Below are 24924 nucleotides of genomic sequence, written 5' to 3'. Positions count from 1 at the left end.
CCTGCACTTGTTCTGTTACGGTGAGAGGACAACACTGGGTCCTCACATGCAGGAGCTCACACGGCACAACAAAACACACAACTAATGGCAACAAAAGTTTGAAATGAAAAAGAAGGAGGAATGGGATGAAGAAAGAAGAATTCAACTGAAAGCAGAATAGTACGCATTTGTTAATTTGTTATTTATGAAGCAACAACAACCAAACATCTGCCTCCACCAAACACCATGAACACTTGGGAGAAAAGTCAGGTCCCCTCCTAAGGAAGTGAGGATGAGGAGCTACAAGTATGTGTAGCTTACGGTCCTTACAAGTATGTGTTACTTGGTCATTGTCAGCTACAAGTGAAATCTGAATTTTAACCCTCAGTAGGATTTATGTCCTTCCTGAAGGAGAGTCTTCAATGTTTTGGGCTCATGGGCACAGGCTGGCTGTAAAATAGTCCTTTAAAGTAGGCCCGCCCCACAGAAGATCACTGGGGGCTCCTGAATCCCCTGAACTACTGAGCACTCGTCACTTAGAATGACTGAGGAGGCGAGGTGTCGGCATCAGGAGAAGCCTGCTTGGTTCTTGCATGTGCCTTCACAGTGACACCGACACTTACTCATCAGCTCTGAGTGCTGCTGTATACAGCTAAGCCAAGGTGTGCTTTTACCTTGAGCCAAACTCTGTAACTGATTTCCTCTAACTTCTGCACCTTTGTGTTATTAGATCACCTGCATTCCACCCCCATCACTACCTCCCCATATCAACTGCAACCTTAAATCAGGGAAAATACAAGAGATTTGTCACCCTTTGACAATCACTACTACGGGTGCTGACCAGAGCTGCACAGGAAGCACTGCAGAGTGAGGGGCTCATTACAGTTGCTCAGGAAATGGCAAGTGAATTAAAGTGAAGAATTCGTGCCTTTTACCAGTGTGTATACATTTGTGCTTAAATCTTTACAAAACTCATCGAAAGTCAGCAGAAAAGCAATTGTCAAGACTGCCTGCACTAGGAACTGTCATTTGTGCTATTCTAGGGACAACAGACAAGCGGACAAGACCCGACAGTGCCCTCTCGATGCTGCTGGGTCACGACTCCGTTCTTTCTAGGAAACCATTTACATCTACGCTGTGACTGCAGTTCCAGCTGTGGAGTTGACTCAGCTTGAGCTCAGGATTCAGGCAGTGTCCCACCAGGCTGCCAAGACACGTCCTCTGACGCTGAGACAAGCATTATCATACTGCAGGGGAGCATAAATGGCTGCGTCTCTCCACAATGGCCTTGGAGCCTGACCCTGCTACAGACGGTGCCTCAAGCCCAGACGAAATTCTCAAGCATTCCAACTGGCCACTAAATGGAGGAACAGCAAGATCACTTAGCACATCTGGGGTTATGACTCATCGGAAATTTTTCTTTAAAAATCTTACGTATTATACTCAGACACAGTGTTTTTGGAAGTATATGGATGTGCACATGAGAACAGTACATACAAACTCAATTTCTAGACCACAGACTCTCACAGGCTCAGGCTAAGGTGGTCCTCTGCTGCTTCAGTCTCCTTAAAGAGACCGCAGGCCTGGGGCTGTGGTCCAGCGGCAGAGCGTGCACACCACAGAGCACACTGGGAAACAATACGCACAGCTAACACAGAAGGGCACCGACAAACTGTGGTTTGCTTCCATGGCCCCACTTCATGGAAACCATTGTCTCTAGTGATTCCCTTTGCTTACTACCAAACATAATTTTTCTACTCAGCCACAATTTCTTGATATTAGCAGGCATTGCAAAGTATACAAATGTATGTTAAAGCAGGGAGAAGGTTATTTAAGGTGAGATGAGTCTATAAACAAGTAACAAAGTAGTGTTTATGGAAAAACGAAGTCATATGTGTTTACTATTTCTTCTATTCTTTGCCCTCCATCTCATCATTACCAGTTAAAATAAAGGGTGGTGGTATGGTTAACTTGGACACACTGCCAAAGAATCAGGAGTGCCTACACCTTCTGCTATCTCTGCCGGCAATGTCTGAGCCTTCCCACTGAGCTGCACCCAGACAGCCTTTTGGGTGGAAGCAGCCTTTGGCTCTATTGTTCCAGGAACAATATTCTATGTGTAGGATCCTCAGGTGGTTTACTTGGCATTCATGAGACAACTGTACCGTTGAGCTGTCTGACAGGCACATTGGTCATTCTGTGCATTCTATGAGTGCCATCTTTTAGCTGGGTTGTCTTATTACCAGAGTTCTTTAAATAAATTAGACACGTATGCATAGGGAGACTGCTTCCTCCTACTCTGTGGCCTGCATTTTCATGACTCCAACCATCTTTCAAGAGCAAAAATCTAATTCTGAGAAATTTAATTCATAAATTTTTCTTATAACAGTTTATATCCTTTGTATCTATTCCTATACTAGAAAGTTGAACTCGAATCATATGCTCTTAAAGATATTTCTTTCCTCCTTCAAGTTTTAGTTTTAGCTCTTATGTCTAGGGGTATGATTCATTTTGTATGAATTTTTCTATGATATCAGATAAGAATTGATATTCACTTTTTTACACAAAGATATACAAAATAAAACACACTTAGTTGAGAATTACCCTTTCCCCACTGAACTGCTATGACACTTTCACTAAAACTCACTTCCAGGGCTGGAGAGAGGGCTCAGTAGCTAAGAGCACTTATGGCTCTGACAGAGGACTTCAGTGCAGTTCTGTGCGCCCACACCAGGAAGTGCACGACCACCAGTAGCCTCACTCCAAGGGAACTGACGTCTGCAGGCTCCTGCGCTCTCAGGCACATACTCTCCTGCCTCCCCAAACATTAGTTATAAAGATAACTTAGTGTTTCAAGATGGGGGATAATGATTATAAACACGCTCAGATCAGAGCTGGGTGTGTTGGCACACACTTTTAATCCTGGCACTTGGCTGGCAAAGGCAGGTGGATCTCCAGGAGTTTGAGGCCATCCTTGTTTACATAGTGAGTAGGTCAGTCAGGGCTACCTAGTGAGACCATGTCTCAGAGAGAGAGAGAAAAAAAAATCATCTGCCTATAAATGCTTGCACCTCCTTCTCTAATTTATTAATTCTATTCCATTCATCTACCCTTGAAGCAATATCATATTGTCTTTATTGTTACAGCTTCATAATAAATCAAAATCAGGTTGAATGATTTCTCCCATTTACTCTTCTCTAGCCTAAAACTGCCTCCCCCCATTGTGTGTGCATGTGTGTAGTTAGGTATGTATGTATACGGAGGTCAGAGGTTAACACTGGATTTTTTTCCTCAACCATTCTCCACTTTGTGTATTTGTTTTGAGACAAAAATCTCACTATCTAACCCTGCTAGCCTGGAACTCACAGTGATCTATCTGACTCTGCTTCCTAAGTGCTGAAACTAAAGACCTGTGCCATCTAATCCAGCTCTGTACTAGAGATTCGTTCATTTATTCATTATTTCAGAAACATGTATTTAAGTGTTTACCAGAGATTCCATAAGAGATATGTACTGTGACATAAGCTATTCAACCACTCTGGAATTCATCTTTCTTGTCAGAAAAAAAAGTGCATGCCTCACAGATTGTTATCATGCTTAGAAAACAGATGTGTGTAAGAAAGTCTGGGGACAGTCAGCAGTAGAACATGTGTTTGGCATGAAGGAAGCCTGGGTTCAATGCCCAGCAACGCTCCCTCCAGGGGTCACGATGACAGCAGCCAGCTGACACTTTATGGGCCTCACCCACAGGCTGAACTTAGATGGAAGTAGCACACAGGGACCTGGCCCCTCAGTGAGTCTAGCATGAACCGCAGGCACAAGGGTGTCTGACACCCCAGAGACTTGAGATGTCAGGGAAATATTTCAGTCAGAGACTATCACACAGGCCACAGCTAGAACAGCTACAGTGATTAAAAGACCTGAATCAACAGAATCAAAAAATTCTCATGGCTAAGGCCTCCCCCGTTTTCTAAAACTCCTAAACAAACAGATATGTAGAACAAACAACGGGACAGAAGAACACAACATTTTACAAGGGTTCTTGGCCATCACGTGCTTTAAATATCTCGGTTCCAGGACATCCTGCTCCAGTTTAAACAGGAAGAAGTGGTCTGTTTAGAAACAGACTCTGCTGAAGACAAAAAGAGAAGCTGTCCCTGCTCCTCAGGTTTTTTGCTTTGGCTTTTTCTTTTTCTAGTCCCAGCAATTGGGAGCTGAAGGAAGGGGGAAGGGCTGGAGGAGGGCCATGATGCATATTCATTAACCTGCTGATAGAGACTGAGTGACCCTAAGGAGGAGAAAGTGTCCTATTAGGACTGTCTGCCAACTAGTAAAACAGGCAGGATCTGAGATTGAGACTCTGAACTCAGCCAGTGCCCAGATATCGGGAGCCTGACCCTTTCCAGAGGTCCACCTGACTTTCTGTCCTGAGTCACGTCCCCACACCTACACCCACAGAAGGGAGAGGGTCTCAGCAGCACAGAGATGCCTGGTGGACACCTGAGCTCTCCTAGCTTCAAGAAACTGCGATATAAGAGCCAGTTTGTGGGACTGGCTCTCTGATGTGTCCGCTCCTACTGTGCCTCTTTATGGGAGAGAAAAGGAGTTACCAGCTCCATTCTCTGAGGGTGGTGTCAACAGGACAGTGGGTTGGAGACACAAATCTTCCAGGTTTTCTGGAATATTTAGTGAGCCATTCTGAACATGATGAACAGACAAGTAACAAGCGAAACACTACTTGGGAAAACCCACACAGGCTGAGATGAAAGCAGTCTTCAGCAATGTGTCCTCTTTAAAGTGGCTCTAGTTCCTAGCTGCCAGGACGGGGGAGCTCAACTATCCAAGGCAATCCTGCTAAAGGGCCGAGTTTGCCTCAGACCTGGGCCTCAGATGTGTCTTCTCTCACTGACTTCCTCCTTCTTGTCTGTCACACAGACCTTGCTTGTTAGTCTTGCCGCCATTTCAGCACCGAAAGGGAAATGCGGCCAAGCCATGTGCCAGCTTTAAATGCACTTCTCCGCGCTTCCTTCCCAGTCAGGTGTGTTTTATAATAGCAAACATTAATAAAGACTTTTTTTTAATGACTTAAGATATTCAGTGGCTTTTGTCTTGTAAGCGTCAGCAGTAACGTCAGAGGATTGTATCCAAGGAGCTAAATGTGCAGGACCCAGGGTCAGAGCAGCTGAATACACCAACCTCAGAAAACACAGACAATGAATTGCAAATGACAGTCACAACAAAACCTTCACACAGAAGACGACAAAGGAACTCCGCAGACGCTGGATTGGCTTTCTGTGCACACTGATCCTGCTTAACTGTGTGTGGTAACTAACCCAACGCTTCAGACCTGTGGGGCCACAAAAGAAAGACTCTTTTTTGTTTGTTTGTTTTGTTTTTGGTGGGGAGAGTTGTGATAAAAATAACTTTTCCTTCCTTTAAGTCTATTCTTTCTTTTTATAACAGTTTCACTAGCTGGAGACGGCCAGTGTTTCTGTTTGAACTTCAAATAGAACGAGTGGCATTAGCGAGGCAGTGATCAGTCTGAGGCGATTCTGCTGGAGGTTCTCCACAAAAGGTGGATTGTTTCAGCAGGCATCCGCGTCATGACACAAAATGGTTTGGTAAACCCAAAAGCAGTGATAGTCCTTTCATGGCACGCAGGGCTCAGCACCAGGAGCACAGGCAGGACATGGATGACTGGGAAGCGGAAGTGATGAGCACTGGGAATCGGTCCCCACGGCCCAGGCGTTAAGTCATTTAGGTAAATGGTGCACGGCCAACATGCTTTCTCCACAGCCAGGCAAAGGGCACACGGAGCTCAGGAAGGCGCACCTACACTGTTTGTCTGCACTGAGGACGCAGAATACTTAATGGCCAGCTGCAGCTGAAGGGGGCAGAGGCCAAGCATGGCAATGCAAACTTCCCTCGACCGTCCACAACGCTTGGAAATGAAGCTCCCTTGTGATTAGAAATGACATGTCATAGGGGAATGAAGACTCATTAAGAGTGCTAGGATTTGGAAAACATTGCCAACAAGTCTGTAAGTAAAATCTGTCTATGGGGCGGACTCCTTAGACTGCTGTGCACCATAATTACCTTCATGCAGCACATTCTCCACCACGGCTATCTTCTTACCACAAAGATACACCAAGCAGCAAGGCCTCGTAAAATGCTTGCTCAGATTTTCTCTCTGAGAGACGCTTCCCTTCCGAGAGCCAGTGCAGTTCCAGCTGCACATGAGCTCGTCCCTGTCTTGGTCCCCGGATCCTGATTTAATCTGCTGGGCCCTCCAACTGCACTGAAACCCTACGCAGAGAGCTCTGTCTGGTGTCTGTTTTCAGGCTCCTTCTCCTCACATCTGACGGCCAGTCTCGCTCAGTAAATGCTTTGGATGTACGGATGGGTAGATAAACGAAGACAGACAGGGGAAGGAAAATCAGAAGGGGAAGGATATGGACTTGAAAACTGGCGTGTAAGCTTAGGAGACACAGTAGCAGCTACCAGAACAGGACAGGTCCGTGACTACCAGGAAGCCTCCTCACTTCTCCTCATCCTATCCGCTCCTGTATGTCAGTGGCTCTGCTCTTCCACACAGTTTTCCTGGGTAACTCACACATTTCAGGGCTTTGATGCTTACATTTAGTCTTATAATTATGGGAAATTTATGACGTGCTTCTTTGTTGGCTAAGGAAACTGAGATCTGAATGCCTGTTTAAGCAAAAGACAGGCAGGACTCCTGCAAGCATCACAGTGTTGTCCTCTTTTTTAGTTAACCTGCTTTTTAACTACGGCTACCCTAGTCAGCAACTGCAACTCTGCCGCTACCAGCAGCAGCTAGGCCGCAAGAGCTGCAGCCAGAAGACATTCTGTTCTCTCAGGCACCGACTCTTCCAACACTACTAAGAGAACTTACCTAAATTGCTGACCCACTAAAGACTCCAGACTCAAAGGCTGAGGTAGAATCCTGCTCCCCGGAGAGGCTGGACAGCAAGCCGCTCACCCAGCTCTCAGCTCCTTGTGTCTCCAAAGAAATCCTCGTGATCCTCCTCGCCCCTCGTTATAAACCCTTCTCCACCTGGCTCCTCCCTATGACTTCCTGCCAGCTAGTTGTTGCCGCAGCATCCAGACCACAGGTGGATTGTACTTACTCAAACACATCTTTGCATCATTAAACAAATGCATAAACAAAGTAACATCCCTTAAAATAATATTCTACAACATCACAGAGTTCCACAGGTCCTTTGAGCTTGGCACCCCCAGGTGTCACCAGCATCTGATTTGCCCAAACACACCCATTGAGAAGAACACGCAGCAGCAGGTTTAACAAGGCAATCTTACCCATGGCTTGCTTGCCCATAGCGCACTGGTAGGTGTTCCTGGGAGACTGGTTATGATGAGGGTATGGGATGAGGCCAGCACAAACACCGAGAAGAGTGAAGGGTTCAATCTCCAAGTGGGTGGTGTCTCTGGCAAGTTAATGGAGATTGAGGCAGTTTAGGCACCAAGTACTAAGATCAATGTCTGCTAAAGGATATAAAAATCACCATTTCCTAGCTCCCCAAGGGACTCATAAGATAATAAACTTGGATGCTGGTGAAACTGCTAAAACATGACGAGACCTAAGAATTTAAACTGCTTTGTGATAAAAAAAAATTCTATCAGTGATGGAAATAAAAGAGAAGGGAGCGAGTATAAGTGTGCAACACCACCATGCACACTACCGATGGCACATTACAGAGAGGAATCTCTGCACCAAACACAGGAGCATGGTGCAGTAACTTGCACACGGGCAAGCACCTGCTCTCCCTCCTACCAGAGCCTGCATCGTTGTGGGGAGAGGAGCAGATCTCTGAAAATGAGTCCTCACGAAGCTCTGCAGACAGCGCTGGTCACGAGCTGATGCCGGCTACTGAGCAGTGAAACCTTAGGCTACTGAAGAACTAAATTTTAAGGTTTTCCCCAATTTTAATGGATTTAAAATTTGAAACTGAAATTTAAATAACTCAGTTTCTTTTTTAAACTGTCATATTTATTTCAAACAATTTACATTTGTGAATCTATTCAACTAAGAAAGTTCTATCTGAATTAGAATTTCTAATGAAATTTAGTTCTAAGTATATAAAAGATTTTAAAGATTTACAATGGGAAAATATAAAATATCTCATTAAAAATACTCATTACACGATGGCAGTATTTTGGTCATTGTGGGATAATAAAATATTAAAAATAAGGGCTAGAGATGTAGTTAGGTGGTAAAGAACCTATTTAGCATCTGTGAAGCCCTGGATTCAATCCTTAGTATCCCCTCCCAAATTAATAAGTAATAATTAATCACTATTCTTTTCCTTTTCATATGGTTACTAGAAATCCATCTATATTGGTGGCTCGCACTGTTCTTATAGGATAAGTTTGTTACAGATACCTGCCTAATAGGGGTCAGAATGTTGGTTACTTCATAATACATTTCTGCATAAAATTCAGGTTGGGACTAAATAATAAAGTAGCTCAGATGTTTTCATGGTAAAGAGCAGCCAGAGTATGTAAGGGTTTGTACTCAAAGTAATACATATCATATTCCACACACACGCTATACAGTGATCCTGTGTTCCTCACCCAAGGGCCCATGCCATAGAACCATAGCCATTCAAAAGTTCAAAGTACCTAAGGGGAGAGGAGATTTCTAAGAAACCAGGTTCCCAGCCACTGTGGAGAGCTACCTGTAATGTACCTGGTCAAAGCACTCCTACCTCCTCACCTCTTCTCTCCAGCACACACTAGGCTGTGTCCCCATGCTGCGGGGGGCGGGGACGGGACACTTTCCATGCATCTCTACTGGAAGAGCAGCATTTTCCTGAGGGCTTAGCAGAACCTTAAATATCACAGAACCCTTGTCGGCAGGGTGGGAAGGGCCTAGGGCTTTGTTTTAAAAAGCACAGCTTACAGTGGAACTTTCTACGCTAGAATAAACAAGCGTCTGGTTAGGGGACACGGCCTAGTGACAGAGAATGTGCTAGCACGTATGAGCTCTGGTGCTGGAACAAAACAAGCAAACAAACCCAGAATTTGCTTTAAGTACAGGGTTTTGCCTAAATACTAGCCAGGATAAAATTCTGTAAATAAAATTTATTTGTAAAATACATCTGTAAGGTATAAAGAATAAGTTACCTTAAAAAGAAAAGGAAACACAAAGTTTTTTGTCACAAACAGTGACATATATAAGATTTTATAGTCGCTCATAAATATTGAACATCTAAATGCTCTGAATTTTAGCTTTATGAAAAAGAAAACTTATTTCCTTTAAAATCATAACCACTGTAAATTTATCCTGAACAGCAATTAAGCCATTTTACTACATGTAACATACATTCACTTATTATTCAAACAAAACCACTAAATTCCAGCAGGGAACAAGTTGAAGAAACTATATATGTAGACAAGTAATGTGCCGATGCCGACACACTGGTCATAGGATAGCTGCTGCCCTGCGCACACGCCCTGCGCGAGCACGAGAGCAACATGAAGCACACGGTAAACAGCCAGCACTGGTACTGTGGGGAAGAACGTGGTAAACAGCCAGCACTGGTACTGTGGGGAAGAACGTGGTAAACAGCCAGCACTGGTACTGTGGGGAAGAACGCGGTAAAGAGCCAGCACTGGTACTGTGGGGAAGAACGCGGTAAACAGCCAGCACTGGTACTGTGGGGAAGAACGCAGGCTCCTTCTTTTCATGGGGCACGGGACAGAGGTAAGATCACAACTAGCTGAGAACGGCCTTGAATTTCTTACCCTATGACCTCTACTTCCTGAGTGGCGGGATTACAGGTATGCAAGACTAAACCAGGTTTCCATTTTCATTTTTTCCAGACAGGATCTCTCTCACTTTGTAGCTCTGGCTATCCTAGAGATCTGCCTGGCTCTGCCTCCCAAGTGTTGGGATTAAAGGCGTGTGCCCCGAAAAGGCCTGCGCTACTATGTCTGTCTTTTTCTGGTGCTGGGACTTTTATGGAGCTTTGTATACACTGTGCAAGCACTCTGACATCTACATTTACAAACATGTCTAGACTATGAGTAAAACAACAGAATTATCATATTTACACTATCTTGGTGACTGGGTAACCCCGTTCTATAACACCCTACTGCAGGAAGTTATGCGGTACACGATAAGCCAGAGAAACACAGATCTGTATAGTATGGCAGTGAGCACTGGCAGTGAAGAAGGTGGAAAGAAATATGGGCGTTTGTTTTAAAAGAGGGTCCTCAGAGACACAACAGAGAGACCCCTGACTGGGGTCTGAGGGAGGAACAGGGAAGACCAGGAGCCATCCGTGTTCAGGGTGCCTGAAGAGAGATGGCTGACATAGCAGGTTAGGGGAGGTGAAGGCAGATGGGCCGGGGAATCCAGCGACGTCTGTGAGAGGTCTGAGGACACCGAAGACTGCGGGGGACAAGCAATGGCTGCATCCTAGACTAAGGAAAAGTGGGGTGGAGAACGACACTCCGACCTGGGCACATCTTGAAGGGTCATGTGACAAGAGAGAGTCACTTACAAGTGTACTACAGGCTAAACGTGGTGGTGCACACTTTAGCCCCAGTTCCTGAGCGACAGACACATAAGAATCTCCAAGTCTGAGGCCAGCCTGGATTACATGGTAAGTTCTACATCAGTCAGGGTTATGTAATGAGACTCTGTCTCTGAAAAAGAAATCTACTACAAAATAATTCTTTTATATTCACCTTGAAATGTAGAGTATGAAGGTAATTTCAAAAGCTCATCACCTGAAGGTGTGAAAATTCTGACTAGAAAGCACAGTTTATCAAGTTATAATACCAGTATGTATTTCTCTGGTAGCAGAGAGGAAATGACTTGTTTGGGATTGAAGATACGAGTATGAGTAATAAATTCCCTTTGAAAATTCCACTTTCAGCCAAGTGGTAAGCACCACAAAGACATGCAGATGTCTTCCGATGTCTTCCACACGGGACACAGACACTTGGAGGACACCAGTGTGGTAGAAGAAATGTCATGAACACAGTGGCATCTCAAGTTCACACTGACATATGCTCAGCAGTATTTGTACAACATACTATGTGTGGGGTTCCTGCTCTACAAGAGTCCAGACAAAATCCTACCTAGGAGAGACAAACACATCTTCCAAATTCTGACTCGCTAGCTCAGTGCTTACAGCCATTGGATACTGAAGTCGGAGAGGCAATTCTTTTTAAAAGTGTACACTAAGTAAGTGTACACGGTAGGAGAAATGGTTAAAGATTACTTGGGACGACTCTGTGGCATTTCACTGGGGCAGACGACGCTATGCTTTATTCCCACTCTCCCCTCCCACCGCAGGACCTAATGGGGACAGTGAAAACACACAGTCCTTTCCATGGACAAATGGACTTTGACTGTGGTGTTAACAATCTTACTTACTTATTAATCGTATGCTCGTAGAGTGCAATGTTACAATCATTTTCTTCATTCACATCTAAGTATTCAACTAGACTCTCGTGTAAGAAATCTTCAAAGTTCCTGGGGAAATATTGGCAAAGGAGACACTGAAGCACGTTGTGGTAGTTCTGTACACAACAAAAGAAGACCTGGTTTCCACTACTTCCATAATTCCATTCTCTCCTGGAGAGTATCAGCGCACTGAGATATCTGAAACCCAATTTGATGGGTCACAAGTTGCTAAAATAAAAGCACTGAAGGTGATTCCTGCCAATCTGGTCCCCACTCCTAGAACTGACTTTAGAAACTGTGGCATAAGGGACACAGTATGTACATCAGCAACCGGGTTCTGAGGGCTTTCCTGTGTGAAACATTTAGTGGAGAGTAATTTACAGCAAGGCTCTATAACCTCACGAGCTAAGGTGTTAAGTACTTCCTAACATGCGGGCAATGGCATATGGCATGATTTTTAACTAGTTGCTGGTACTTGGTGGGGAGGAAGTAATAGCCTAGAGATGAAAATATTCGCTCCTTACAGCATATATCAAAGCATGTTACTGCTAACTAAAGCAGGTGTGCACATATTCACAAGCCACTTACCTGTAACCTTGAGCCAACTCTTCCATATGCTTATTTGTGACTGCTGGCTTTTGTTTCTTAACAATTATGTAAGGCCTAGAACAGGAGAAGAAGAACTCACTAGAAGAACGATGTCACCCAGTTCTATTTACAAATAGAGAATATGAGAGCACAGATTCAGATTCTTCTGGAACTTCTTGAGGACATGGAGTATTTTTTGCTGCACGAACATGTAGGGCCTTTCTTGTGCTCTTGGTGATTTTAGTTACTAGGAGGCAGCTACGGTCGACAAACTTTTAAATCATGGACCCTGCTGGGCAGGGTGGTGAAATCCTGTACCACCTGTTCCACTCTTCCTGGGACGGGCATTACCTTTTTCTCTAGTGTATCCATACTACACAGCACTAACAGGACAGTTACTGACTAAAAGGATGGTACAGCTGAGACTGGATACTACTGATGGTTTAGGCACCCACGGACACCATCCACTATACAAGAGAACTGCTGTGAAATCTATGGTGTTGGCAGGCAAAGACCTGTCACTGAGGACAAAAACCAGCATATATTTTGAGGGTTCAAAGGAGATCCAGATGTTTGAGGTGGTTTGATGCACGGCAAGCATCACTGAGACAGACTAACAGATGACTTGGAGCTCTGGTGGCCGCACGTTTACAGAGAAGAGAACACAGCTTCTTTACTGGTGACTTGTAATGAGGGCACTCTGGCAGATTAACCTGTAACTGTCGGCGGTGACTTGCCTCTGAGGGCTTTGTCACCACAAGGAAATGCCCACAAAGAGACTGGCATGCGGCATGGAAACGCCAAGGGCTGCCACTCTTGGAGAAGCAGCTCGTGGAGAGGAGCAAGAAGCCAGAAGGCACGTGTATCGTCTGAGACCCAAATACTGATGCAAAGACTAATGAGCACTGTGAAGCAGGCAAGAAGAGGAACTGATCACTCACAGAAGGGGGCATGAGCTCTTCAAGGAAGTCAGCAATACCTCAAAATCCTGGCTTTTTGCTGAGGAAGCAGACACCTACCCCGCCCCTCTCCGGCAGCTCTGCCTGATCCTGCCCCACTCTGGGAGCTCAGGTCAAGGCTCATAAGAGAGCAGAAGCCAGAGCAGGAAGGGAAAAGGTCCCTTACTCAAAAATTCTCCCATTCCAGCCAGGTCTGTGGTTTGCTACTTCTGAAAAACACCTAGTTTTTTAAGAACATGCTTTATTATATGGATACAGTGAAATAAAGAAATCCCAAACATGCCATTGCTTCTCCTGCCCCCCAGAAGGCCATGCTGTCTAATACCCGCTTTCTTCCTCTGTTTAAGACAGGCTCTCACCACAGACACCAGGCTGGACCGCACAGAGACCCACCACACCCGACACTCAGTCAGCACTTACACAGTCTACTATACTAGTCAGTTCTTCGCCCAGTCACAGGTAGGCACCACCACTCCCATTTCACAGCCAAGGAAAGCAAACGTCAGAGACTTTGGAATACTCAGAATCATAGTCACTAAAAGGTCAGTTAGGACTCAAGTGTGGGTATCATCTTTCTAGGAACATTGTAAAAGAAACCAATTCTGAACAGGTTGAGAGAAAATTACTTTACTACAAGCATTAAGAATTTGCCAGAAAAAAGGGGGGGAGGGGCTGGAGAGATGGCTCAGAGGTTAAGAGCACTGGCTGCTCTTCCAGAGGTCCTGAGTTCAATTCCCAACAACCACATGGTGGCTTACAAGTATCTGTAATGAGATCTGGTACCTTCTTCTGGTGTACAGGCATGCATACAGACAAAACAATATAAACATAAGAAAGAAAAAAGAAAGGAAGGAAGGAAGGAAGCTACCTTGCTTAAAAAATATTAGCCAGAAGGAATGGGAATCAATGAAAGGGGAGAAGTACTGAGAAAAATCAGGAACTGGGACAGCTAAGAGGGTCCAGGGAGCGCTGAGTAAGAGTGCCTGGTGGAAGGCAGACACTAGTTGGGTTTTTGTCTGCTTGAGGGACTCTACGCATGTGTGATGAGCACCCAACGCTCGCCAAGGGAACAAAAGGAGTCTACTTTTCTAGTTACCTTCTTCATCTGTGTCTTCACAAGCTTACTCTTGGCTTTCCCCAGCCTCTTCCCTTCACTCTCGGGTCAAGTAGCAGAACTCTACTAAAACTTTAAAGTTCAGCAGAGTACAGGAGTAAAAACTACGATTGTCAGAGCCAAGTAATTTCTGAGGTCTGCCAAGAAAAAACCAATTCTCCTCTCCTCTAGCTCTGGGTATGTGGCTCAGTTCCGCAAACTGCCAAGTTCCTCATTAAAGAAGACAGTAATTCAGACAATGGTCTCCAACACATCACATACCCAGGAAGACAACACATAACCAGCACCCATTCATAGTATAGCTGGTGGCTACTAGTAATTACTTCTGCTTCTCCTGGCAGATGAACTTCTCTGAGGACAAAACCTGTCTCCCATTAGCTTTCAAACCTGCCATTAACCTCAAGAGTGTTTGATAACTGAACTAAACTCATCTCCACGACAGGGAAGACTAAAGCATCTTCAAAACTAAAAGCAAGGCCATTTCTTTGAAAAGTTCACATAAAAAGACTTCAATTCTTTACAGCAACATACCTGCACAACCGCCCTCCGTCAGAAGAGATATAAACACACCGGTCTGTAAGATTTGTGGAGATAGACACAAACTCATTGATGTATCCTGCTCTTCGCATCAGCCGGAACGTACTGACAAGCTTTTTGTGGTCTCGGATGACACCTAAGATGTTGCCTAAACAGAGAAGACACAGGTATGTCAGAGATAAAAGTAATCTGATTTAAATTACCCATCCACTAATAATACTGAGAAGCAAGGGCAGCCATTTAAAAACACGAGAACTGGTCCGCAGGCTCTAGGAAGCAGCACAAGGGTGTGCTCAGACAGTCTGAGGGACCTGAAGCCTGTGGCCATCACTCCAGACACTGACAAAGAAATTCCCCAAGATTTGTTTCACTGTCCTTGGCTGTCAGCATGGTCTTTGGGGCATAAGGTTCACACTAGAACAGGCAGGTGTGAACAGTGGCCTACTAAATCCAAAGGTGTTGTGTAGAGGAAAAGGGCTGAGAACTCTGCCTTGTACCTAGTTTTGACATTATAGAACCTGCTAGAAAACCGAGATGCCAGGTTTCACCTCCCAGGGTTAGCATGAGGACTCAGAGGCACAGGATGATGCGTAGACTGTTAACTCACCATCAACTCCTGGGAAACACTGACAAGGCAGACAGCTGACCTTGTCAAAGGGCTGACCCTGACTCCAGAGCCTGTATTAAAAAGTGCTAGTGACTCCCTGAATGGGAGGAAGGGGGAAAAGAAGGGAAGAGCTAAGTGGTCAGAGATGAGCACATCAGACAACATGTAGCTACCAAGTCAGAAGAGGAAAGGGTAGGGCACACTGCTGCCAGCCACTGGGGCTCTGAAAGAGGAAATGGAGATGCTCTAGAGGAGCAGAGCATCCTGCCCCACTGCTGAGCTGTAGATGACTGAATGGCGGAACACCACGAGTGAGTTGATGTGATCGTTTCTGCAGAACTCTGTGCGTATTTAACTAGCTGTTGAGGTATCACACAACGCTTATTCAACTATGGATGTTTTAGCAGCTCAGACAGATGGAAAGCAGTAGATGGGCCTCAGTGCTGTTCTTCCATGCTCTCAGAATCCTGGGTACCACAGCCAAAATATACACTGCTTCTGTTATCAATTTTCTTCCTTCAAATCAGCACCTACTGGACACAGCATCTCAGTCAGCATGGGTGCTCGTGTCCACTCCCCCGTCCAGTGCTAGAATCCATCTGGCTTGGAATTCTTGTGCCAGATGCCTATGTAAGCAATCGCTCACACAGAAAAATCAGTTCCTTCAGTGGAGTCTCAATTGGTACACAAACCATACTTAAAGGTGGGCCCCATGCTCAGCAAGTAGATGGCTAAGACAAAAAGAACTCAACAGTGTTCTTGCAGATTTTTTTTTCAGTCTCATATTCCTTTGTTTGGGTATTTTTGACCATACTTTGTGTTTCTATGGTGTGAGTGCGTGTGTGTGTGTGTGTGTGTGTGTGTGTGTGTGTCTGCCTGTGTACTGTTTCTTTAGCTTTTTCTTTGTTTTTTGGTTTGGTTTTGTTTTATTCTAGTTCATTTGTTTTCTTTCTTTTTTTTTGTAAAGAAACAGAAAAGAAGTTGTGGACATGGAAGGGCAAGGAGGTGGAGAGGCCGTGGGAGGAGGGGAAACCATAATCAGAACATATTGTATGGAAAATACTTATTTTCAATAAAGATAAAATACAATTGAAAGGTCTATCTGTGGCCACAATTAAAGCATGTTAATGTTTTAAATACAAAAACAATGAATCAATAGATTTTCTCTCTACTCCCAGAAGATTGCTTAGGACAGTGGTTCTCAACCTTTCTAATGCTGCGACCTTTAATACAGTTCTTCATGTTGCTGTGACCCCTAAACCCTAAAACTATTTTCACTGCTAACTTATAACTGAAATTTTGCTATGGTTATGAATCATAATGTAAATGTCTGATATGCAGGATATCTGATGACCCTTATGAAAGGATCACTTGACCCCCAAAGGGGTTGCAACTCACATGATGAGAACCACTGGCTTAGGAAGAACATGTCTCTGTAGCATGCTTACCATTAAGGAAGACGAGGAACACATTTGGGTAAGAGAGCTCTTCTCCACATAGTAAATTCACATCTTCTACTCCCAAGTTACCAGCCAACTTAATAATGGGTCCATCTTCCATGTCAGTTGTAATATGTGTCATAAGGGCCAAGTTTTTAACCAAACCACAGGCCTAACAAAAAACAGACAGTCGTTTCTAAGAATGAGCGTTAGTCATACAAAGTACAGCTTGCATTTGAAAAGGCTTACCACTTTGTTGGTGGCAATATAAAAAAGTACAACCTTGAAAGAGATGCTTGGGAATTCACACACACACACACACACACACACACACACACACACTTCAAACAAACATCACCTTTAAAATGTGTATACTCTTTAACCTGAGGGATTTATCCTCAGATAACAAGAAAAGACATTGTCCTGGCTAGTTTATTGTCAACTTGACACAAGCTAGAGATACCTGAGAAGAGGGAACCACAATTGAGAAAAACGTCTCCACAAGACTGGCCTGAAGGCCACTCTGAAGTATGCGTTAGTGATTGATGTGGGAGAGCTCAGTCCATTGTGGGTAATACCATCCTATGCTGGTGGTCACGTGATGTATAAGGAAACAGGCTGAGCAAGCAAATAAGCGGCATTCTTCCATGGCTTCTGCTTCAGGTCCTGCTTCCAGATTCCTGCCCCTAACTTCCCTCAGTGAGAGAGTGTGATGTGGAACTGTAAGCTTTATTGCATTCTAGCACAGCGATAGAAACCCCAACTAAGACAGAAACTGGCACCAGGTCAGCAGGCTGTTCGGTGAAGGCTTGGAAGGTAAGAACACAGCTCAATGGAGACAGTGGCGGCCTGGCTTGTGAAGTTTCAGAGAGAGGCTTGCGATTCCCTTAAAGACCATCAGGGCTACTCAATATTTTGAATTAGGGACCATTAAAGGGAAACCTTTGCTTTGCGAAGAAAACTGATATTGGTCATCTGAAGCTGAAGAATCAGCAGTGATTAAGAAGAGACCATCACCATCACTGAGGATGGCAAATCTGGGGTAACCTCAGTGCAGCACAAAGAAGCTGTGGTCTAGAGGGAGCCAATGCTGCACCTTGTGCTGGCAGCCAAACTTGATAATGTAAAGAATTCCCCAGGTGGCACCGATTTTGATGGCATAAAAGGGTCATGGAGAGCAGGGAAGGCTTGGCGCTGGGAAAGGCCAGGAGAGACCACTGATGGACGTGCCGCCTCAGTGGCAGTAGATACCCTAAGAATGTAGGGGTTATGGAGAAAAGACAAGGTTTGGCACCATGTGGCAGGGTCAGAGTCCTTGAAAAGAGCCTAGGAATGGCTGCTGGTGAGGGTTCAACCCCCTAAAAGCAATAAAAACTCTAAATAAGATAAACTAAACTGAAAATAAATTTAGCTATGAGAAATTTAAGCAATTCAAAGTTCATAAATATATATATATATATTTGGAAATTATATTAAGTTTAATGTGAATTTCCTTATGGTTTAAGATAAATAAAAATTTTTCTAAAAACCACAGCCTGTTTGAACATCTAATTTTCACCTTTTAAGTTCTAACAAATTCCTACACTTTAAAGTCTATACTTTCACTAGCTATAAACTAATTTTTTCATTCACTGTACATTTACGAGACCTCTATTGTAGGAACCTGGAGATACAGTGGTGGCCACTTTTCTCCATTAGTTCATGACTCAAAAGGACTAGAATCAGGTGACACTAACAACAGTATCATGGGAAAGCCTGGGGCTGGAGAGATGCAGAAGACCTAGGCTTGGTTCCCAGCACCTACACTAGGCAGCTCACTATAGCCTGTAACTCTAGCTCCAGGGGCTAGAACGCCCCCTTCTGGCCTCTGTGGTGCCTGCATGCAAGTGGTGCACATATACACACTCAGCCACATACAAACGCAGAACAGAGGTCAGAGTGAGGCTAAGTGATTAAATCTCGGCAAATCCAGTGCTTTGGTTGTCAGGTAATGGCATGTTCTGTCCATATAACTCACAGTTACTGCAGGTCTTTGGCTGCATGTTCCAAGTTGTCGCAACTGTCTATGGGGTCCTTTAAGCACAACTAAAGAAATCAAGAAGCTACTCAAAGGTAATGGCTCTCTCAGCTGTCTACATCCTAATCACCTCTTCATTGTATGGCTTGATTTTTAAGATAAAATGAGAAAGAGATAATGACTATGAATTTCTTTCGGTAAGAGCCTGACTCAAAGGCTTCTGGCTTTAGAATAATGTGATAGAGCCTTGACAAAACACACAATATTTCTTGCCAAATAACCAGTTAATCGAAACAAAAGAAATAACCTATGGGCCCAGAAGCAGAACCCCAGACTCCCATCCAACAGGTGTGACCTCCGACCCCACAGAGATTCCATAGTACCTTACCTCTCCTTCAGGTGTGTCAGAGGGGCAGAGCATCCCCCACTGAGAAGGCTGGAGAGAACGAGGACCACTAACTTTTCTTGTTTTCTCAAACTGGGAGGAGATTCTTGTCATCATGCCAAGAGCAGAAATATATGACAAACGAGACAGCACCTGGGTCACGCCCTGGCGGTCCATTTTAAATCTCTTTAGAGACCAATTTCCCTGCAGAGAGATGAAGTTCGTGAGATGACTCCTAGTCTTCTCACAGGCAGAGAAGTGTATCATGGCACTGCCTGCGGATGCACATACACGTGATCTATCTATGGAAACCAAAGCCAGAACTCAGCCCAATGATTTGCTGGGGTTGTCTAGGCACAGAATGAGGCTATTCTGTGACTACTGACTAGTGACTAGTGACCAGCTCCGAGCATTCACTCAGGACAGTCACCTTCTCTGGGATTCAGGGTCCACTGCCCGAGGCAGCTGAACCAGAGGATTCCACAGGGAGCAGGAAATGGGCCAGTGCAATGCTAGTGAGGGCTCTACACGCCTCAGGCAAAACCCACCTAAAGCCCAAAGGGAACCCCACGTTGCACTGTTAGGTGCCTTCCAAAAGCAGTGCAGAGACAAAAACAAGCACAGAAAAACAGACTCTAACAGTAGTTTAATAAGAGATAGTCATCTATACTTTCTTAATCTAGGCCCAAGGAATATGAAATTGTCTATTTTAATTTATCATGGCCTTTTTTCTGTTTTTAATGTTGGGGATAAACCCAGGGCTTGCAAATGCTAAGGTCTCTACCTGAGCTACAGCTCCAGCTCTAAAACTGTGTATTATTTACACTAAGAAAAACTATGCTGTCAAATCAAGAAACATCCCTGAGATCACATCAATTTAAAACTGATTTCTGTCATTAGTGGGAAGATGCTATAATGTTGAACTCTATTAATCTGTATGCTAATCTGAAATAGTAATATTTCAGAATTATTCAGTAATATTTCAGTAATATTTCAGAAGTCTAAAAATAGACTTCTGAGAATATTTTGAATGTTAATTTTATCTCCTATATACTAAACACATCAGATTATATTAAAAATTTTTTGTTTATATTAGCTGTACACATTATTCTCCAAAACCATGAAAATATAAATTGTAGGAAATAGTATGGATCAAAAAAAGCAAAGTAAAAAAAAAAAATCTCAAAAACCATTTGACTCTCTCGGTTATCTCCAGGACGTTACAGGGGACGTCTGTGTGTGTTGGGAGGCTTCATGTCCTCTTGAAGAGCCAGGTGACAGCTATTAATATTTTCTTGAGAAAAGTTGACAGAGGACAATTAGCACAAACTTTTGAATTCAATTTCAGGAGAGCACTTGTGGATCCCAGCTTTTGAAGCCTCCAAACAGGGAAATTAGTGGACTTTTAGTATGGTGTTCGCAACCTTCTTAATGCTGCAAACCTTCGGCTCAGCTCCTCACGCTGGGGACCCCGAGCTCCTCACGCTGGGGACTCCGAGCTGCAAACCTTCGGCTCAGCTCCTCACGCTGGGGGACCCCGAGCCATCAAATTATTTTCACTGCTACTTCAACACTGCAATTTTGCTACTATTTTGGATCATTATGCAAATATTTTCAGAGATAGAGGAGGCTTTCCAAAGAGGTTGAGAACCACTGTTTTCAGAGCTCAAATAACAGTTTATATTAAAATATGACTTCAGGATATCTCCCTCAAGAATTAAAATTTTAATCTGTTAAATTCAAAAATCTATTTCTTATGAATTTTCAATTTTTTGACAGTTTCAATGAATGCTAAATTCTAGGCATAAAGCTCTGTCCCTTCAAAGCCAACAGAGAGCAAGCAGGCAGCCCACTGACTGCTGTGTACTCAGTTCCCCAGAGTAGCTAAGACAGACCTGCAGCGTAGCTGGAGTGAGCAGACCACCAGTAAACAGGAAGTAGGCGAACAAGGTGGAGAACAGGAACAGAGAGGAGGCAGAGGCAGAGCCTAAAGCTCCACAAAGATGCTAACCTTAGATCGGACACACCTGCCACAAGGCCTAGTGCTTCCTAAATGCAGGTGGTCGAGAAGATAAACTGATGTTCTGCTGAAAGAACACAGTCAGGAGCGAGGGAGGGTCCCGGGCAATGCTGACATTACAGGTCTTCTGCCTTGAGAACCTAGGCCAAGGAGGCCAACGAGCCCCAGGGACAGAGGTGGCCGCACCTCTTCCTCAGCTGTGGCTGGCACTGTAAAGCCGGCCACAGAGATCCACTAAAGCTCTGAAGCTGAGCAGTGAAGAAAGTCTGCCCTATTGTCGCATGGTCACAGGAGTCAAAGCATTGGGCCATATTGTTCTTTGTTGGGGCAAGATCCATCCATAAAACTAATTGTGTGTCTGGAATATAATATGTGGAGCAGACTTGATCAGATAGACCTATAGTTGCTAAGCTTTTAAAAAGGGAGCAGACACCTATCTGATAACCTCTAGTGAATAGCTCGGCCCTGAATACGCAGCAGCTGCAGGGGATGGGTTCAGGGCCCAGAAAGAAACAGCTGATGGATCTCTGAAGAATATAAACCCTACTGTGAAATAAAACACCTTTGTATGGCTTTGGACAAAAGCTGCCAACTAAGAAATCTGCCTGATACATGTCAATTTCATTGTAGGAAGAAAATGGAGGAAAGTGCCCATGAAAAGGAGGATGATTCACAGACAAGGGGTCCCGCCTCTCCCTGTAAGTGCGCTTCTCACAGTGCCACGAGGCAGGAACTACAACACAGCAGTGAAGTTACACAGTCGTCCTCCTCACCCTATAAGGACCTGCTCCAAAGTCCCAGGGGATGCCTGAAATGCAAGAACTCCAGAACCCTATAGGCATACACAGTTTCTCTACACACTCATGATGAAGTTTCATTTGTGAATTAAGCACTGTAAGTAATTAACAACTAATAAAAAGTAAGATAACCATAAAAAAGTTATTTAAATTATGAATTACTTTTGAAATGGCAGCAGCAGTAGCTCGTATGGCTAAATGACTCCATACTTGAACGAGCTACAGGAAAGTGGCTATATGAACAAAATTCTTATTGGTAACACTTAAACTTCACACTATCTTTTAGGGAGAATCAGTGACCTCATGTTTCTTTGATGTAAATGTATCATTTATGACTTTATCTCTGTCACATGGGTGCCCACGATCTCTCCCATTTCTAGTCTATCTGAACTCTCAGACTGCAGGAAGGCTGGAGACTCACGGTGGAAATGGCGTTCACCATGCCATTGGTGATCTGGTCTTGGCGCATGTGCTTCACGACGTCAAACTGGGCTGCTCTTTGTTTAGGAATCACTTGGTCTGCAATCTTCTTCATTTCCGAATTAAATTTTTTGAACAAATCTTCAAAAAGAAGAGATAAGAGCTAGAAGAAGAGGACACAATGATTAACCTTATATCTCAATTAAAGCTCTGTTTGGGCGGGGATTTAAAAACTAAAAACTATACGTTTTTGTAAAATCCAACTTAATGAATATGTACAGAACTTTGATGGGCACAGGTCAAACTCTAGGAACGCTGAATGAAAGCAAAGGTGATATAAACCTTGCAATCAGAGATATTTAATTTAGAATACTCTCAGATTTTTACGTTTCACTGACCAATTTTTATTTACAAAGAAATTCGCTGAAATCTGTCAAGTTGAAGTTTCTGTTTTCATAGATCTAAGGTAAAATGCAGTAATGTCCACGTCTAACAAGTCACCAGAAGTGAGAGTCGCTGGTGGTGGGCACTGAGTATAGGATTCCTACTGGAACCTGCATGTAGCTATATAAGGGCAAAGTATCAACTATAAACTGCAACCTATATCAACAATATGTAGAAAAACTGAGCTACAGGTAAATGAGAACATTAGCAACTAATGAAAATGAACAAAAACTAGTACAAAGTCATGGCAAAATCTGAAAACCACAAAATCCAAAGAAAGAAATCAAACCCAGAGTCAGGTCTGCATTTCCTATTAAATGAGGTTCAAACTCCACCACAACTAAGCCCCACTGTCGCAGAAGGCCCCGGTAGGCAGTGAGACAAGAACAGGGACACGGTGAAAGACAAAGCGCAAACCTACAGCCATCTTTGAGGCCAACTGTGGGTTATCTTGGGAGTTTAGAATTCTTCAACTTCAGCACAGGAAAAACCAACACAAGTTTTGTTTTCTCCCCCTTCCCCCCCATGATTTGATCATATAGAAGAGTAAGAGAGAAAGACACCTTTCCTTTGTTGGAACAGAACAGAACAGTTGGAACTGAAGTCTTTCTACTTCCCTGGAAGTGGAGAGCCAGTCTATATGCAGCTGGGGAAAAGTCAGGAAACGTCCTGCTTAGTGTGTCTCGGAGGCAAGAGCGACTGAGCTCAAAGGGGGCAGGGGCAGAGGCAGAGGCAGAGCTGCCTGCCCAGTAGGAGTGAAGGATGAATCCTCCTTGCTACCCACAAGCCTTGCACCTAGAGACGCACTGACAGATCTCCTGGTCACTAAGGTCAAGAAGAGGGGCAATGCCAGAGGATGAGGTGGATTCCAAGTCCAGCTTCCATGGCGGGAAGAGCATGAAACCTTCCAGGTCAAGGATCCCTGCATTGGGGCACAGAGGGGCCCAGCCCATAGGGAAGAGCCGGAAGGAGATGGCTTTCTTTCAGGAAACTGGGGACAAGGAAGAACATACATCTCCACATTCCTACTCAACACAGCAGTGGAGATGGAATTCAGGTCAATGGGGCAAAGGAGGGATATCAGTAATGAGAAGGAACCCACAAAGCAGCCTTTCCTTGAAGCTGACACATCTCGAGAAGCCCACCGGGGCTCTAAAAGGAACTGCTTTAGGATAAGGTGCATTTAGCAAGCTTGCAAGATACAAGCCCAGTAAACAAAAGGCAGCTGTATTTAATCTACTACCAAGAGAAAGACTGAAACCCTTGCTAGGACATGCCCCAGTCACGGAGTACATGACTCAAGTTATTCAGTCTCTCTAAACTGTCCTCCAGATTCAAATGCAATCTCCGCCAACAGCCACCAGTCACTTATTTGATTACTCATTTGTTAAGAGGGGAAAAAATAGAGAAACCAGTGTTAGATTTAAGTAAAAGTTAAAATTCCCATTTATCATCAAGCTCAGAAAGAAAAAACAAACACATTTCACCGTCCCTGGAGGAAACTCAAGAACTAAATTAACCTCCTACAAACTCGATTTTAAAAACGATTTAGAGGCCATACATGGCGGCATACACGCTTAACCCCAGCACATGGGAGGAAGAGGCAGGTGGACCTCTGTCAGTTCCAGGGCAGTCAGGACTATATAATGAGATAATGAGAAACTGTCTTTATTTTATTTTATTTTAGCTAGCATTTTTTTTCTTGCCTCTTACACATCAATTACATCTCACGGGAACCAAAGAGATAATGAAAAGTATTATTTAAAATTCCAGATAATGAATGTGTTAGAATGAAAATATTCGATACTATGACTTTCCATACCATAGAAATGATAAGGAAAAACGGAAATGATTCTCATCAGCGACTAAGAAAGCCATCAGAAGACCTGGGATTCTAGGCCCCAGTCCCCAGCCATCACATAGTACAGCCAGAGAGCAATAAACGGTCCAGAGCGTCCAGTCTCTACATTCAAATTAGACATGTGAATACATACGACACACACCAATACATGTCATAAGGAGGCCAGGTGTTGGAGGATAGTTCTGTAATCGCAACACTTGAGAGGGAAGAGACAGGAAAATCCGAAGTTTGAGACTAGTCTAGGATATATAGTGAGTTCAAGGTCAGTCTGAGAGACAATGAGATCCTGTCTACCCACA

At 44.1% G+C, this 24924-nt stretch overlaps 1 protein-coding gene across 1 annotated transcript in view; it reads right to left on the bottom strand.

Moving 5' to 3' along the window:
• Polr3b (RNA polymerase III subunit B) overlaps nucleotides 1–24924 on the bottom strand; it is a 102661-nt gene that overhangs the window by 34588 nt on the left and 43149 nt on the right. The window contains exons 13-19 of the mRNA XM_048418209.3: nucleotides 22322–22483; nucleotides 19087–19287; nucleotides 16691–16853; nucleotides 14630–14783; nucleotides 12026–12100; nucleotides 11408–11506; nucleotides 7318–7445 (exon numbers count right to left, since the gene is read on the bottom strand). Of these exons, the coding sequence (XP_048274166.1) occupies nucleotides 7318–7445; nucleotides 11408–11506; nucleotides 12026–12100; nucleotides 14630–14783; nucleotides 16691–16853; nucleotides 19087–19287; nucleotides 22322–22483 (982 nt within the window). The remainder of the gene's footprint in view (nucleotides 1–7317; nucleotides 7446–11407; nucleotides 11507–12025; nucleotides 12101–14629; nucleotides 14784–16690; nucleotides 16854–19086; nucleotides 19288–22321; nucleotides 22484–24924) is intronic.

Source organism: Myodes glareolus, chromosome 26 (assembly GCF_982192425.1).
Source record: "Myodes glareolus chromosome 26, mMyoGla1.1, whole genome shotgun sequence".
NCBI lineage: Eukaryota > Metazoa > Chordata > Mammalia > Rodentia > Cricetidae > Myodes > Myodes glareolus.
Note: the sequence above shows the minus strand (reverse complement) of the source record. Positions and strands in the feature narration are given on the sequence as shown.